Source organism: Eretmochelys imbricata, chromosome 6 (genome assembly GCF_965152235.1).
Source record: "Eretmochelys imbricata isolate rEreImb1 chromosome 6, rEreImb1.hap1, whole genome shotgun sequence".
NCBI lineage: Eukaryota > Metazoa > Chordata > Testudines > Cheloniidae > Eretmochelys > Eretmochelys imbricata.
Genome location: NC_135577.1, coordinates 93,458,306 through 93,476,563, shown reverse-complemented (window position 1 = coordinate 93,476,563; position 18,258 = coordinate 93,458,306). Strand labels below are relative to the sequence as shown.

Genomic DNA, 18,258 nt, shown 5'->3' with positions numbered 1-18,258 from the left:
TTTAAGAAGTTGTTTTTCTTTTGCACTCCTGCTCCCGCATTCCAGTATCAGTTGCTCTACTACAGTGATAGGTAGTCTATAGAAATCAGTAACAATAGTTTAGTAGACATTTGGGTGCCTTTAAGTTCTTGTGAAACTGAATAGAAAAATAAAAACTTAAGTTCAACACTTAGGTTTATGATTTAGAAGATACTGCTGACAACCTGATGGGACTCCTCCAGTCAGAGCCAGAGCAGCCATTAGAGAAGGGGATGAGAGAAGCCCAGATGCTATGGTGAGTATGGGAAATGCTCTGTCTTAACCAAATCAAGAAAAAGGCCACATTAACTCCATTAATCATGGACATCCCAGCCTGGTTTCCTCAGCAGAGACTCTCTCTTTCCCCCTGGGGGCTGTTTCCAACCCACCTGAGGACTGGGGTCACAGAGGCCATATTCAGGTCCAGCCCTGCTATTGCTGCCCACATTGTGGGCACTTCCCTCATCTCACCACCAGTCACCGCTCCATGTGAAAGCCCTTCCCAGCCACAGACAGGGAGAGTGAGGCACTCTACCCCCACACAGCGTTATGATCTCCATGATCTGCTATCTGACCCGAAGTGGGGATGAGATGCTCTAACCACAAATAGAGTATATGGCAGAAGCAACCTAGCTGAGGCCCTAGAGATTAAGAGCATGTGCAGAGTGCCTCACCCCCACTTCCTATTTAAGTCGTCTTGTTTCCTTGGGAGATTCAGCCTCTCAATAAGCTGCCCATGGGAGGGCACAGGGAGAGCGGGATGGAGACCTCTACTGCAACACCTACAAGGGATTAACATGAAGCCTGGCTGGGCTGACAGGTGGTGTTTACGATCCAATAACTATCACGGTGTAGCCCCCCTGCATCTCTGGGAATTTCTTGCTCCTCAGAGAGGTATTGCATTGTAGGTACTTATCCAGGGGAAAGGGGCACTCTGCCCCAGCCACTGTGTTCTCTGAAAGGGGAAACATTTGCTTTTTTGTAGCCTGTTGCTCCTCCCTTTCAGCAGTGTGGGGGAAGGGGGACAGAGAAAGAAGAGTTCTTTCTTCTCTGCAGCCCCTCACTGTCATTCTGCAGGCCCTTCAGTCAGTTCTCTCTCCCTTGGCAAGGGAAAGAAGACAAAACAAAGCTTGGTGAAGGGTTCCACATCAAAAACTGCCTTGTACTTGACTCTGATCCACTTTTTCAGTCCATGGAAGCATTGCCTGGTATACTGAGAGAGAACAATCCACTCCTCAAAGAGCACCTTCCCACTCCTGTGGGGAGGCAAAGTGGACTGCCTGCTGTGACCTGACCGGCATGTCCCTGTTCCTTAACACTCAAACTCCCCCGCATCAGCACTTTGGTGGTACCCAATGTTATTTAGGTTCAGAGAATCACATAGGCACCGACTCCATGGGTGCTAAGTACTCCCTGGGAAAAAAATGATGGGTGCTGAGCACCCACCAGCAGCCCCTCCCCATCAGCTTCTCCCCCTCCCCCATAGTGCTTGCCACCCGCCTTGGATTAACTGTTTTGCAGTGTACAGGAGGTACTGGGGGGAGGGGGGGTAAGGAGGAGTGAGGGGGGGCACACTCGGGAGAGGGGGCAGAACGGGGTGGGAAGAGGTGGGGCAGGGAAGTAGTGGGGAAAGGAAGAGGTAGGGTGGGGAGGCTTAGGGGGAAGGGGTGGAGTGGGGGTGGAGCCTAGGGTACAGCCAGGGATTCGAGCACCCCCTGGCACACTAGAAAGTCAGCGCCTCTGGAGAATCCTATGGGAAGGAAAGCTTAGGAACTGGATTTTGCTTTACGCAGAGCTCAGAAAGCCTGAACTTCAGACAGGCTGTCTGTGTTAGACTGTGTGTTTCTAGGATGCACTCAGCTTGGTGTGTCATTTGGTCTGGAGCCGTGCAATTATTTAAGACTGCTTTTTAGCCATTAGCTGCCATTTACTGTCAAACCTATCTACCAGCACTGGAGCTGAAGAAAAGTAGAACTTTCAGAACTGTAAAGAGGCATGGTGGGTGAGGTAATATCTTTTACTGGACCAACTTCTGCTGGTGAGAGAGACAAGCTTTTGAGCTACACAGAGCTCTTCAGGTCTGGAAAAGGTACTCCAAGTGTCATAGTTAAATACAAGGTGAAACAGATTTCTTAGCATAGGTACAATAGAAACTCAGAGATACAAACACCAGAGTTACAAACTGACCGGTCAACCGCACACATGGGCATAGTTTGGGTAGGTAGGCAGAGCATTACCCCGCCCCCCCCCCCACCAAAAACAGAGACAATGAGTGTGGGGGGGTCATGCAGGATCATGTGCCAGTGCCCCACCCCTGATTTCTGTGAGCCCAGAGCTTGCTCTGCTCAGCCTGCCAGGAGAGGGGGGGTAGGGGTGCTCTGTAATTATCACGCTGCACCTCCCCCACCCCTGGCACATTTCCACCTTGCTCAGCCCCTCTCTCTGCACCTGGGTTGGGAGGAGGCGAGGCTGTGAGACAGAGCCACTTCTGCTGGGTGAGGGAGGGTGGCCGCTCCAGCTCCTTGCCTCTGCAGCTGGACACCGCCTCCTGGGTCCTCGTGCCAGTTTTCTTCCCCTTCTATGTGTGCTGAGCACCCTGCATGGCCACCATCCTGTTTCCTGTACAATGGTGAGTGTCAGTGGTGGGCGAGGGCAAGGAGTGCGGCAGGGGAAATGGGGAAAGGGTGCTGGGTTAGAGTTAGCTTTTTTCTACTGCATAGTAAAATTTCAAAGCTATATTAACACTTCTCCACTCCACATTGAGTGGTCCCTTAGAATATGTGCTAACTATGCTAAACTATCTATTCCACCTTGTATTTAACTGTGACACTTGGAGTATCTTTCCCAGACCTGAAGAGCTCTGTGTAGCTCAGAAGCTTCTCTCTTTCACCAACAGAAGTCTCTCCAATTGGTGTCTCTCCAATACCCTGGGACCAACATGGCTACAGCATTGCTTACAACTTTCAGTTGTGTGTGTATGTCCTAGTAGGACCAATGATGACACATGGCTGGCTGGGAATATGAGAGGTGTTAACTGGTAAAGCTACTTATTTTATAGAGGACTCCCTTTTCCCATGTGTTCCCGAATAAGTTTTTCCCTCTAACGCCCTGCTGTAGAAATTTTTACTGTTTGTATTCTGGCTGATTCCTGTTCTCCTTAGGACACAGCAGATATTGAAATGCCCTTAGAGTTAGGGTGACATACCTTGTGTGCACACATCTTCAGGAGTGCTAGAGGCATTACTGTGTTCACCATTAGACCAAGTTGCCACGAAACAGACTATAAGTCCAAACCAACCCAACCTGTAAGTCCAGGCCGATCATACATATCTGCTATCGCTGCCTAGTAGTAGGGTGAGCAGGACAGTTTTGGCCAGGACAGTCCCTTTTTTAAGCCTTGTCCCGGCCGTCACCCTAGGGGAAATATGGTCACCCTACCTAGTAGAATGGGAGTTACAAACATTTCTATACTGATTGTCTGCTTTCCCTTTCTTTTCCACCCCCATTAGGTTGCTCATCTTCTTAACGAGACAGGTGCTGTCTTCATGTGTGTGTATGGGAAGCACATTGTGTGTACTACCAAAACACAAATAACCATATACATACTAATAAAGTTACTGGGGATTTTCTTGTCATTACTTTCTCTGCCCGAATGAAAGTTCAGAGATGAACTTGTAGCACAGCGAAGACTCACTGGTGCGGCACCTCCTGCTGGTCATCTGGGAATTAGCTCTTTCCAGCCTCAGAGCGCCTCCCTCTGGCCGGTGTCTCACCTGCCTCAGGCCCTGTCTCTCTCCCCGACTCCGGTACCCTTTTCCCTTGAGGTTCTGCCCACTGCACACACGGTTTCCCCTCTCCAGGGAACCCCCGCCCCCTATACCTACCTTGCCTCAGTAACTAATGCCAGTCATCATTGAGCCCCCTCTCACTGGGGCAAACTGCAGACTGTAATGGCCACACACCATCGGCAAGGGGCTTGGGCCAGCTGCCTTTACCTATCCCCAGACTACACCTCTGCAACCCCAGCACCTCTTTAGGCCTTGAAAAAGGCCTCAGCCTGGGGAGTTTCCAGGCTGGAGCTCCCCAGCTCCTCTTGCCTTTCCCCAGCCCTGCTCTGCTTCAAGTACCCTTTTCTCCCAGGCAGCTAGAGCCTTCTCCCTCCAAGGCTGGAGAGACTCCTCTCTGCTTGTAGCCCCCAGCCCTCTTATCAGGGCCAGCTGGGCCCTAATTGAGCTGGCCACACCTGTGGTCAGCTCCTCACCAGCCTCCCTCAGCTGGTCTCAATCCCTTTTACCTTGGAGTGGAGCAGCCACCCCACTACAGAACTCTTCTGCTGTTATTACTGTTATCTTTACAGCACCCACAAGTAAGTTACAATCCTGATGTTCAGAGGTGTTAAGCAATGGTAACTCCCATTGACTTCAGTTGGAGGTATGGTACTCTGTACCTATGAAAATCAGGCCCTAGGCTCTTTCTAGTAAAGACAAAGATGTGATGCCTGCCACAGACAGATTACATTCTCGTGCAGCTGGGGCACTTTCATGTTCTGTATAAGATTTAATCCAGACCAGATCCCTCTTTCCAACAACCAATGCACATCTCCTGATTGAGAAGATTAAGGCAGACAGCAGTTCCAACACCTTGAGGGGCATCATTCAGAGCCCAACACGCTTAAGACAACATAAAACTTCTTGAGAATAGCCTGTCTGACACTGCATGTGGCCCTTTTGTGAGATGGCAGAGTTGTTAGGCAATTACAGAAGAGCATGTGACCTAACATGGCCAGTTACATGATTTCTGCAAGAAAACCCACCACTGCCTCTCCTTTGATCAGATCTGCTGATACTTGTAATGTTCAAAGACAGAGGGCTCAATGGCACCTCTGGCGGAAAACAAAATCAGACATACTACAGCAAGAATACAAGAAATCCGCCCACAACACTTCACATTGCACAGTAGCACAAGGACCCTGGTTACCAGCAATCCTTATTATGAACTCTCTAAGAAGTGGTCTAGGGCAGTTGGTTCAAAATCTATGTCTTTTAGCAGACAGCCTGCAACAAAGTGACATGCACATTGATACACAGGGTCAAGAAACCATCAGCAGGAAGGCCTTTTACAATGCTTTCTATTAAAAAGTCAACATATACCAACAGTTACCACAGGGTACTGGAATGACTGCAGCAATTCCTATTCTAAGCATAGAGAAATAACTGCACATGTTCAGATCCCATGGGTAGAAGACTGCTGGCAAGTGCTGATTTTTTAATGATCACCACGAGAGTGACAAAAGCACCAGTCATCCTATTTTACCTGTAACATTGTATGTCTTTATTTCTTATTACTGTCACTTTACTCTTTTTTTTTTTTTACAACTCCTAGTCCTACTCCTGTGTGAAGTCTAGTCACTTAACAAGACATTGAATTTTCTGATGACTGTGATTTTCTTTTTTCACCACAGAAAATGCTAGTTAGCAATGGAAGGCCATTTGCCTTATTTTTCTGAATATTATCCCAATGTCCACAAGTGTTTACCACTGCTCTCAAGTGGCTGACAACCTACAGAAAATAACTGCCTTAGTGACACAGATAGCTATTGGAAATCTTTCTGTAGCTCAAGCAACAGAGGCCTGGTTTTTAGAACCCAAGATCCGGGGTTCTGCTGCTAATGCCTTGTGTCTGGCTGACAGCCATGTTTGTCTGTGTATGTGATCACAGAGCTGTTGCAGTGTCAGGGTAAGATTCAGAACCTCAGAGAGACATTCAGGGTGTAACAAAGGGCAGGAAAAAGAACATTTAGGGGGAACAAGAACCAAAAAGCAGTTGTCAAAGAAGAAAATTACCTCTTTGAGGCAGCCCATGAAGTTGTTGCTGACCGGTGATCCAGGTAAATCTGCTGTACTTGGGCTCCCTCCTACATAGAAGAAGTCATCTGAACCCAGCATGGTGTAATCCTCTTGTGTGTAGCCCGTGGTAGTGAGGATTCCATCCACAGATATTGTCACCTGTTCAAGGGATATAATGGACAAAGAAAAAAATTCCCAGCAATGACCTTACAGTTCTGAGAAGGGCAAGTCGCCTCCCCTATGTTTTATATCACTTTTATTAATGTTTTGGTGAGGTTTGGTTTTTTTAGTGCAGCCAAGTTCCATTTTCTGGTCTGCTTTGCCCACGACAGAAGCACTCCAGCTTCTATTCACCCCTGTTTTGTTACCTTAGTGCTCCCAAGCCAAGCAGGCGTTCCATCCGTCAAGAGGCTCTCCACTAAATCAGGCTAGAAAATGGAACTGTCCTCAGAAGAGACTGTTTGTCTTAGCTGATTTTATGATTAATTAGTATTTATATTAATGATTATTGTTAGTTAGTTACTTAGTTATTATTCAGTCATTAGTAAAAAACACTACTGAAGTCAAAGTTGATATTTTTGGTTTTTTTATTTTATTTTTTATTTGCTCACGGCACACTGACAATCATGCATTCGGGGAGGGATGGAGGGAAAGGATCTCACTTTCAATACATTATGGATGTGCATGCCATGGACCTAAGGAGACACACGCCTACCACCCACCACCGCAAAATCAAAGAAAGGAACAAATTAAATTTTAAAAGCGCTGGCTGAATCATAACCATACTAATAATATGAAAGGAAGAAATTAACAAAAACTAATAAAATAAAATCAACCACACACCAGCAAGTGTGAGAGGAGCAGAGAAGAGAAAGAGAGAAAATGCAACGCGTGCACACACCGCACTTCAACAGGCCCATGCCAATAAGATCTGGAGCCCGTAAATAAAGAGAGAAAGAGAGAGAGAAAGAAAATCTATTTCACACTTGCATGCAATCATCAAAAATGAAAACCAAACAGAAAACAAGATAATCATAAACAAAACAAAAAAGACCTCAAAAATCCCAACCCCCAAAACACATGGAGGGTGAAGGGGGAACGGAGGGGTGGAGGGAAAGGAGTAAGTGAAAGTGATGTGAATTTTGTTTAAAGGTTAGAAGGGTTTGTTAGTGGTTAGAAGGGGATATGGAGGAAAAAAGATAGAGGCCAATAGGAGAGGGACAGTCACCAGACGTGGACATGCCATGCAGAATGTGTAGTGAAACAAACAACCGGCTGAGCTCCTTTCGGCCATGGCAGGTGGAAAGTCAGAGAGAGAGAGAGAGAGAGCGATAGGGAGAAGTGGGAAGAAAGAGGACAGCTCTTGCCAATTTGCCTACAACAGCCGTTGCGACAACAAAAGGATGAGAGAAAAAGAGAGCCTTCACCACACAAACTAGAGGCCCTGCAATGGTTCTGAGCTAAAAACCTTCAGAGAGTCAAAAGCAAAACAAACAAAAAAAGAGAGAAAGAAAGAAAGCTAAACTAAAAAGCAAAAGAGAGAAAAAAATCATCAGAGTGAAAAACAAAAAGAAAAAGGGAAGTGAAGAAACCAACGAAAGAAATTACCAAACCCCATTTCCAGAACAGTTGTGTTTGTTTTTGTTGTTTTGTTTTTTTCTTAAAGAAAATATTTTAAAAAATAAAGAGGAAAAAAAAAGGTGTTCACAGTGAAATCAAAAGAAAATCAAAAGAGGAAGTAAATATAAAGGTGGGGGGGAAAAGGGGAGTAAAGGGAGGAAAAGGCGGGTAACACACGGCAAACCCAAAAAAAGAGACAATAAGAATGATATCTACCAGACAATGTAGTTTGTTTACCATAGCGTGTCCAATGCCTGAGTGCTTTGCGGAAAAGGGGGAAGAAAGGAAATTAAAAAATCGTGAACAGAACGATTGTTAATTAAAATAACTAAAAGCAAAGATGAGTCGTTAGGGTGTTAGTACATTAGTTGGTTAGTAAAAATGACACATTGCATGAATGGTCTAGTGTTAGTCTTTCAAAAAAAGGCGTGGGGCGCCTGACACACACAGAGTGAAAGAGAGGACAATATGACCAGGACTCTATGGGAAACCATGCCTTGTAGATTGTAAAGAGGAAGGGAACTGCCTACTCTCCCTGCCTCCCATACATATTTTAGCACCTCTCATCCAGAACTGGATTAAATTTAAAATTGCGCAATACTTACTTTTCAAAAGCCCATCAGGGTGTATTCCCCACCAACAACCCCTTCCTCCCCACAGATACACACACCGTCCACTCCCTTCAAGAGAGACCCCAACAAAGTATTTCCTCCCAGCCACCCCCATCCTTCTTTCCCTGCCCCTCCTCTAAGCTCTGCTACCCTCAAGTATTGCGGAATTATCCTAAGCAAGGAACAATCTCCCGTGCCTGGAAGCTGTTGGCTGAAGATGAGCCCAAAGCCCTGGGGCTGTCCTTCCAGTCCCTTTATTTGCAGATTTCTTTAGAACAGGTGAATTCATGACTCTCAGGAAAGACATACAAAACACATGTGGTTGGATTGCCAATGTCCACTTGTAGCTCACCTGGGTCACCTGGGGTGCAGGAGTTAAACCCATTTTACTGATGAAGAAATTGCCTGTGTCAGACATTTGAGGTGGCAGGGGCAAAAGGTTGACAGCATTTAGCATGTCTCTTGTTGTCTCTAAGACTGCGTCTCCATTACTAGGTGGCCCCATCCTACAACGGTCTCAGGCTGCAGGCTTGGCCTCCACTACCCAGCTAAGTGCTGGTAATGAAATAAAGCTAAGGGGAACCAGATCACACAGTTATCAGTAAAACCCAGTTGGTTTAACGGAACCTTGGGGTTGTTTTAAAATGTCCTCTAGAGTCGTGTGGAAGCCAAGTAGGTTATCTGTACATGTGTTTACAACCAAGGAACCCAAGGCCCCTGTGGTGGAATCTCTGCAGTGTGGCCAACTTAGTTGTTAATGCCACAGTGCAGCCAGTGGAGACTTCATGGCCCAGGATCCAGTGCTCCATTCTGATCCAAACAGGCAAAAACAGATCCAAAAATGTACACAATGGGAGCTGTCCTGCCTCCTGCTACTGACTTCCAGGACATTTTTCAGAGTCCTAGATTGATTTAGGAGGCTGATTTGCTTGGAGACTGATTTGCTTGGAGGAAATTGTATGGAATTGCAACACAATGTAATTATGTCCCAATTCCATTTTATTTGTTTTAGAGAATGAATGATAATAATACTTTGCACTTATTGCCTTCTGTCCAAGGATCTCAAACTACTTTGAAACCTTCATCAAAGAAGCCTCATATCAACCTGTGTGACAGAGCAGTATTATTATCTCCATTTTACAGATGAGGAAACTGAGGCAGAGACAGGGAATGTGACTTGCCCAAGGTCACACAGTGACTCAATGACAGAGCAGCAGATAAAACCCAGGAATCCTGACTCCCAGTCTCCATTCTGACCACTAGACTGCACTTCCCCCCATGCATGTTCTGAAAGTGCTGGTGAAAGATAGCTACAATCCTGTCCCTGCTACACATTTCCCAAAAGACAAAACCAGAGATCTGTGTTAACTATAATAGAAAGAAGATAAATAAAAAGTTTTACATTGACATTAGCTCAAGGGAAATTCTGAGTTCACGGTCTGTCCCTCTCTCTGAAGAGATTAACTACTGCATTAGTTGCTTGATCTAAGAAAACAAAGGACTTGATACTGTCATACCTTAGTTACAAAACATGTAACGACCAACCAAAAGTATTGGGCAAAGCCTCCCACATATGTCGGAAATTCTGATCTAATTTCCAGGAACATGGTCAAAAAATTATGTTAAAAATGGCATAATTTGATGTGGATTATATTATTAGATTTTTCCTAAGTCTCATTTGAAAAAAATAACTTTATTTGCTTTCTGGAAAATGTATTTCCCCCCAATGTAAATATTTTCAGTCAAAAATGAGGAGGCAATGGAGTTTCTTATAAAATCTAAGGGCCCAGAGTAACTCTTCTGTGTCCCTTTTCTCTAGCAGGGCTGTAACTATGGGAATGGTTCAGAACCAGCAAAGGCTCTTCCACCAGTCTTCTCTATACTAAAACCGATACTATACTATTCTTCTGTGCACATATATACTCTGGAGGTGATGGAGAGCAGATGATATATTGCATGTAAAAATATATACTATGTCCTTTATATCACCTTCCATCAGAAGATCTTAAATCACTTCATACATATCAGTGAATTAAGACTCACAACCCACCTATGTGATGGGTAAGTATTATTATTGCTGTCTTTTACAGATGCGGAAATTGAAGGAAAGAGAAAGAAAGTGACATGCCCAGGAAATCGGTGGCAAAATCAGGAACAGAACTCAGATCCCCTAAGTCCTACTCCAATGCTTTTACCACAAGGCACTCCTTCTCTGTTTTATTATGGCATAAGACCATGGTATGATGAAGGTGTATAGCGGCCATAACCAATTCTGGCCCCTGCACCTTGAATGTGATAATACCTCTCTATCCCTCATGGCAGATATTAATGAATTATAAATCATTCCGTTGTTGAATTGTGTTTATTCTGCAGTCCAGACAGATTCTAGGAGTCCTCAATTCTCAGTGAAGTCAATAGAAATTAAGAGCACTCAGCACTTTGCATGACTGGGCCTTTAATCACCTCTGCACTGTGGTTTTTTTGGTTTGGTTTTTTGTTTTTTTTAAGAGTTTGGTCTCCTTGGTGGTTTGAAAAAGAATGAAACAGCCCTGCTATAACATCCCAGCTACTAGGCAATCAAGCAGGATCCTCTCAGAATTCAGGACCAAACAATAATGTTGTGAACAGACAAAACAGGATGTATAGAGTATAATGTAAAATGCCAGGTGCTGCCTCACCTGTTTTCCTTCAGTGACGAGAACATGCTGCTGCTCTAACCCATGCCAAAAAGACCTAGTGTTATTTGTATTCAACTGTGTACTCAGAAAATAAAAGATATCAGCTAGAGAGGTATTTTTTAAAGAGAGAGAGTCCCATTTATAATTCCAACTGCCAACCCTCCCCATCACCACTTCCTCAAGATCTAAACCAGCTCTGGCAAGCAGCAAGGATACATTTTGCTCTGGCTGCTCTTTGACGTTGAAAACTGATTTCCCAGAAAAATAAAAAGTACCATTAGCTAAAATGGCCTATAAACCAGAAAAAGATATTCAGAGAGCATCCATTCTGAAAACATCTAAAAATAAATAAAATGGAACCAATAAATAAAGTAATATATTCAGACCATTCCAGACTGACAGCCCTCAGACAGTTGCTGTATCTCCCTCTACTGGACCGATGGGAGTATTTTAATGAAACAGGATCATTAAGGCCTATCCACTGCATAAGAAATTAAATTTATAACTGCATGTGAAATAGTAGAACTAGACAAATTTTGACTTCAGTGATAACCCTGCTGTCGCATGTAATTTAGAACAGAATTTGGCCTGATTGAATATAATCCTCCAGTTTACACACAGACATGTCGAATATGTAAAAACACGGCATCTTGGATATTGTAGAAACATGGCAATTGCCGTAATGTATTAGACATCTCTCTCTAGTCTGTTTCCAACAGTAGATATTTCAAAAGAAGGTGTAAAATCCCCATAATGGGCAATTATGCACTAACACACCAATGGGTGAAGATTCTTCCTGATGTCAGGCTCTCACTGGTTTATGACCTGAAGCAAGAGGATGGTTATCCCATATACATTGTTATCCTAGCTAGTGTAAATGTTCCAAAAAGGCCGCTTTCTCAGCCAGTAAAGTTATATAAACCGGAATAACACCATGAGGATTTGTGTAAACATTCACATTAACAAGCAAATGGACAGATCACACTATTTATGTAAACTGATTTAAAATCTCAGTTTGCAAGCTGTTTACACAGTGTTTACCAATCAATAAGACACTAAACAGTTTATATCCATAATGTAAACCTCATTTGTCATGCAGTGGATGGGCCTAAGTGACTTGATCTATTCACCAGCTTCCAAAGCAATGTTATTTAATTTTATCTTATCTATTTATACACACATTTAGATTTCATGAGTGAGCTTTTAATATTTTAAGGCTAGCTGACTAGCGAAGACATCACCTGACAGAGCTGTCCACTTAAAAAAGTGACAGGAAGAGTTGTAAAGTTACAGTGACAAGAATCAGATAAAGCCATTCCAAAGTGGCGCGTTTGTGGTTTTTCTCTTTGTTTTCTTTTTTGGTCCTTCCATTTTTCCAGTCCTCACAGCCAACAGAAGAGTCTCATCAGCAGAGACACAAGCAATAAAACAGATCACAGAACAGAAAAAAATAAAATAAAAAAGAACAGAGAAACAGAGATTCGGAAAGACTCCAGCCAATTAACTCCCAAGCTACAAAGTTAAAATAACCACACACACACACACACAGAAAAGAAAAAAGTAAAGGAAGAAACAAACACTTTAAGAATTAGACTTATGACATCATGGCAATGGTTAAATCAATTAACAAAACATAAAGACGACGAAGGGTGGGGGACTAAACACTTAGCTGTGGAAAAAACCACTCTGTTCCCACAGTATTTAAATGCAACAAGAATATTACTGATAAGATTGAAATGTAATTAAGGACATAATAAAAGAAAGAAAGAAAAAAGAGAAAAGGAAAAGGGAGATGAAAGTAAAGTCAAGTCACAAGTTTTATTATTAAATCAAACTGGGGAAAAATAGACAAAAATTAATAAGTGGAAATGGAGATATCACAACTGGGCTACATTCCCATTGACTACTGGTATTTCATTGTCCATTGGATAACTGAGAGACATCTGGGAGGGTAAAAACACTTTGATGTACTTCACTGAGCATCCCTATTTCTGTATCACCTGCCCCCATGTCTGCCCAGATAACACTAGAGAGAAGCCTTCCTGGCGTTCTCACTCCTTCACCATTACCTGCCGCAGGTTGCGCGTCACTTTAACGTCATGCCAAGCGTTGTCATTGAATTTGCCATTGACAGGCTCCACAATGGCCTCGAAGGCCCCGGACCCCAGGTTAATGACCAAGGAGACCGCGCCGTCTTTCAGAGCCAGGTTGACGTAATCAGCTGACTTGCCCGTGTGGAGGATGAGCCCGTTACGTTGCCACGTCTTGAAGGAGAGGGTGATCTCGTCGCTACTGCTCTGGATGGGGTTCTGGGACAGGTCGTAGCAAAGGTACTCTGAGCCACGGAAGGTGGCCACATTTTCATCTCTCGCTGAAAAAGAAGAAACAAAGAGAGAGCTGGTTAGTATTTTCCCTGCTAAGAACAGAATTAAAATCATTATTAAACTACTCAGAAATCTCATGGCTTTCTTAGTGTTCTTCTGTTGTTCCTGTGGACTGTGTTGTCTCTGTTGTAGTGTAGCTATCAACAGACTCAATAGTAGGGTCCTCAATCCATGTTAAAATCAATATATTGGCTCCACTTCCATTGCAGACAGCATTGATTCCACGGAAGACATTCAAAGGTAGCACAACAGTGGCCAGAAGAAGATAAATGTTAAAACTTACAATTGTGCTACAAATGAATTTACATTTTTATCAGAAGCATGAGGGGATGACCTCCAATGTAACCATCACACTACCACCTGCCCAAAAAGATTCCAAAAGGAGTGACTAATGTGCCTCTGACCACTACCATACTGGTAATGCCATGCCAGGCACCTGCCTGAACTACTGTTGGGAGTATATTTGAGATGGTATTGAATCTAATTCTGGTTGATTTGTCCCTTTGTTCCAAGGACATACTGAAGGGGTAAAATGAGTCACTGCCTCAAGTTCTCTCCTTTGACAGTCACAGTGAAATCCAGGTCAGAACACTGACACCAATCTGAAATGGACAGGGTAGCAGTAAACTCTTCTAGGTACTTCTAATTACAGTACTTAGCACAGATCTTTGCCTGCTGGATGACACTACTTAGAGAATCCTTAATAGGCAGATGCATCTCTTTGTAGAGCAAAATAAAGCACGGGGGATTGTTGGCAGCACACAACAAAGTCTCTCTTTCTTTGCAAAAAACCCCCAAATTTCCTGTGTGTACAGTACACTAGGGCATGACCAGCAAATTCATTTCCTCTGGTGACTGGAAGCAGCATTTGAACTCAGCTCTGCAGAGAGGAAAGTAGGGTTCCCACATTTCTAATTGCTGGTAACCAGACCCCCAAGGTCTTTCCCCCTGCTCTGCCTCTTCCCCCAAAGCACCACCCCTTCACCACCTCTTCCCCCCAAGGCCCTGCCTCTACTCCACCTCTTCCCCAAAGGCCCCATCCACGTCACTCATTCTTCTCCCCTCCTCCCCCCGTCACTCACTGGATCATCTCCACCTTCTTCTCCTGCCCCCGCTGGGCTCCCTCTGCTCCGGGACTGGGACAGGAGCTGCTGCATACTGACAAGGCGCCTGCCTGCATGTAGGAGGCAGCCCCAGCTAGAGCAGGTTAGTGACCCAGAGTGTCCCCCCACCCAATGGTAATTGGACTTTTGGTGTCCAGTCAGTACATCTGAACAGATACTGCCAGGTCCCCTTTTCAACTGGACTTCCCAGTCGAAAACCAGGCACCCGGCAACCCTAAATGGCAGCTGGACACAGAAGCCAAAAACAGGGATGATAGCAACTCTAGAGGACACACTAATATATAAATCCAACATGCAACCTAAATGCCTTTTTCACACCACCAATTCCCTGTCTCCTGCAGTCCCTCAGAAATGTCTTTTTCTCCTTCTTCTTTTAATCATCTAGCAGAGTTGAAAAAGGAGGAAGTTTTGTGCTTTTTAAAAAAATATAAAAGCTGGAGTGAGCTGTGTATTAGGTCGTTTCACATGGATAATTAACTGGTTTTGACAAACTGTTCTTTAGCCATTAGGGTTTTTTCATTGACTAATAACTAAGAATCAATGTTCTTGAAAGATTTCTTGCTTGTTTTCATCCACCAGTAAAGCAGCCAAATCCAGTGATGTTCATGCCTCATCACATAACACGCTCAGATGTGACTGGAGAGTCAGCCACTCAACTTGAATCAAGTGTAGGGAGGCAATACAAAATGTGGGTTGTGAAGCTTGCAAAATGGCTGAGAGTGAGTAGCACATTGTAAACAGGGTATTCAGGGGACTGATGCACATTCCATGGCTCCTCACATTATCAGCACAGTGGAATCTTGTTGAATCCCACCCACAAATGGAAGGCTGAATGTGAAATTCCTGGATGGCACAATCAAACTGCAGTCACTCCCATGTCTCTTGCATTAGGCAGGAGCCTATTCTGTTGCCACACTGACCCATTAGCAGCACTTCTTTGCCTCATTTTGTCTCATTTAGTCCAAGCAAAGATTCAGCAGAACCCCTTAATAAGAGAGGTTTCAGAGTAACAGCCGTGTTAGTCTGTATTCGCAAAAAGAAAAGGAGTACTTGTGGCACCTCCTTTTCTTAATAAGAGACTGAGGGAAAGGGAAGTTACTTAATTTATTGTAATTGGAGTTCTTCTAGATGTGTGGTTCTTGTCTGTATTCCACTCTGGGGTATGCACACACTTCATGCACCTGAGACTGGAGAATTCCTAAGAGTAGTGTCTGTTGATCCATGGCTGAACCCCTCCTCTCCTCAGGCTCCACACCAAAAGTATAAGGATGGGGCGGACTGACTGTCTCTCCCTTTCCTTCTCTACCACAAATCCTGTCATGGTCCGAAGCAGAGGGGAAGGAGGGCAAGTAGTGAAATACAGATAGGGACCATACAGCTTGAAGAACTCCAGTTACAATAAGGTAACTAATTTCCCTTTCTTCAAGTGCTGGTCCCTATTTGTATTCCACTGTGGGTGACTGATGAGCATATTTAGAGAGGCGCATAGTGCAAGGATACCGGCTGGGATGATTTAGTTGGGGATTGGTCCTGCTTTGAGCAAGGGTTTGGACTAGATGACCTCCTGAGGTCCCTTCCAACCCTGATATTCTATGATTCTATAATATTGCTGCTTGCAGAACTGCTGTCCCAAGGGATGCATCAGTGGCGGAGTCCTGGACCAAGATGTAAAGCCTCACCAATGTGTGGATGAAGCTCCACATAGCTGCCCTGGAAATGTCAAGCAGTGGTACCTCTGGAAGCAATGTTACTGAGGATGCTTGTGCCCTTGTAGAGTGAGCCTTTACCCCCTGTTGGGGAGAAAGCTGTGTGAATGGATAATAGGAGTAGAATACAGCTAGAGATCCGCTTAGGGTATGACTCCACTGCAATACAAGACCCACAGCACAGCCGCACCTGGCCCAGGTCAGCTGACTCAGGCTCACAAGGCTTGGGCTGTGGGGCTAACAATTGTAGTGTAGACGTTTGGGCTCAGGCTGGAGCCCAGGCACTGAGACCCAGGGTTTCAGAGCCTGGGCTCCAGCCCAAACCTCAACATCTACACTACAATGTTAAGGCCAGCATCCTGATCCCCACAAGCCCAAGTCATCTGACCCAGGCTCTGAGACTTGGTGCTGCGGGCCTTTTACTGCAGTGTAGATGTGCCCTTAGAGATACAGCTTGCCTTCATACTCGTTCTGCTACGACAACAAGACAGTCTAGGTGACTTCCTGATCTGTTTCATTCTCTGACAGGAGAATGCCAATGCTCATCACACACTGAGTGAATGAAGTCTTCACTCCTCACCCAAGGCCCAGGGCTTCGGGAAAAACACGGGTAAGTGAACGGACTCGTTCATTGAAATTCCAAAACTATTTTAGGGATGAATTTTGGGTGTAATCATAGTGAGACTTTATCCTTATAGGCTATTGTGTACAGTGGATCATTCATTAAGGCCCTAAGTTCACCTACCCTTCAGGCCAAGGTGACAGCAGTGAGAAAGGCGAATTTCATTGACAGGTGAGACATGTAACACGTAGCTAGCAGTTCAAAGCTTGCCTCATCTTAAGGGTAAGAAGACTGTCCAACATATTTCAGCTGTCTGTGGAGAGAGATGTTTTTGCTGAGCCCAGACAGAGAAATGTTTCCCCTTGGATAGGTGACATTTTCTGGTAGAAACTTTTCTGATATTTTAAAGACTGATTTGCACCACCTCAGAGCAGGAACATTCTAGGCTTGACACCAATCCAAATACCAAGCCATGAGATGAAGAGCATTGGGGTTGGGATGCCTGACCCTGCCATTTTTCTGGATCAAGAGATCCAGAAAGGTCCAAATGCTAATAGATGGATGAAATAACACTGGTAGGAGGCTTGGAAACCAGAACTGGGCCATCTGGGGACAATGAGGATGACTTGTGCCCTGTCTAGTTGACTGTTCCGTAGAACATGAGATAACTACCAGGATGGAAGGGAACAGAGAGTGCTCCTCCCTGCTTTATTCTATAAAAATGGCAGTTATGTTGTTTGACATTATTGGGACATGCTGGGATTGTATGAATGGTAGGAATGCTTTGCAAGCCTCTCCTACTGCTCTCAGTTCCAGAAAATTGATGTGTATTCTGTCTTCCCGAGGAGTCCAAGTGTTTTGTGCTGTGTAATCATCCATGTGGGCTCTTCAACCTATCAGGGAGATGTCTGTAATTATGGTCTCATCAGGTGTGAAAGAGAACGCCCATACACACATAACCAGGGTCTCTCCACCAAGCCAGAGAGGTCTTCACCTCAGAGGGAATTGTCACTATAATATTCATGCTGTGCTTGCTCAGCGCATATACCGTTTGGAGCCAAGCTTACAGGTAAAGGAGATGTGAATGGCATCACATAAGTACATGACGCCATATGCCCCAGAAGAGTAAGGAACAGCCAAACTCACGTAATGAGGGTTGTGTGTAATTACATCTATCAGAGTGTCCCTGGTGCAAAATCTGTCAGTGGGGAGGTAGGCCCTCACCCCTGATTTAATCCGGTGTCGTTCCTATAAATTTATGAACTGTCTTGCAGTCAGGGTAGGTGTCTCCGCATTTATGCAGATTCCCAGGGATGCTAAAAGGTGAAGCAATGACGAAGTTGATTTTAAGGCTTCGAGGCAAAACCTGCTATTCAGAAGCCAGTACTCCAAGTACAGAAAGATGGTGGAGCTGGCTTGTCTGAGCTGAGAACACTTCTCTGAAGACTCTGGGAGCTATAGCTAACCCGAAATGGGAGCACCCTGTATTAATAGTGTTGGGAGTCCACCACAATCTGAGGAATCATCTGTGAGAGGGGTGAATATCCACATGAAAGTGCGAGTCTTTCATACTGAAAGCTGTGAACCATGTGCCTTTTCCTAGGAATGGTACTATTGATGTCTATGTAACTATACAAAATTGCAACATGTGAATAAAAATACTGACACAGGGTGAGAATGGGTCTCCAGCCTCCTTTCCTCTCAGGGCA

General features: G+C 44.5%; 1 protein-coding gene across 13 annotated transcripts in view; it reads right to left on the bottom strand.

The window, feature by feature from the left end:
- Positions 1-18,258, bottom strand: part of NRXN3 (neurexin 3) — a 1,334,999-nt gene that overhangs the window by 996,601 nt on the left and 320,140 nt on the right. For 4 of the 13 annotated variants that reach the window (XM_077820368.1, XM_077820370.1, XM_077820366.1 and 1 more), the window contains 2 exons: positions 12,843-13,144; positions 5,862-6,023 (listed from right to left, as the gene is read on the bottom strand). In XM_077820368.1, the coding sequence (XP_077676494.1) occupies positions 5,862-6,023; positions 12,843-13,144 (464 nt within the window). Of the gene's footprint in view, positions 1-5,861; positions 6,024-7,700; positions 7,746-12,842; positions 13,145-18,258 lie in introns of all 13 variants that reach the window. The other 9 variants (XM_077820373.1, XM_077820378.1, XM_077820376.1 and 6 more) reach the window with 4 other exon arrangements.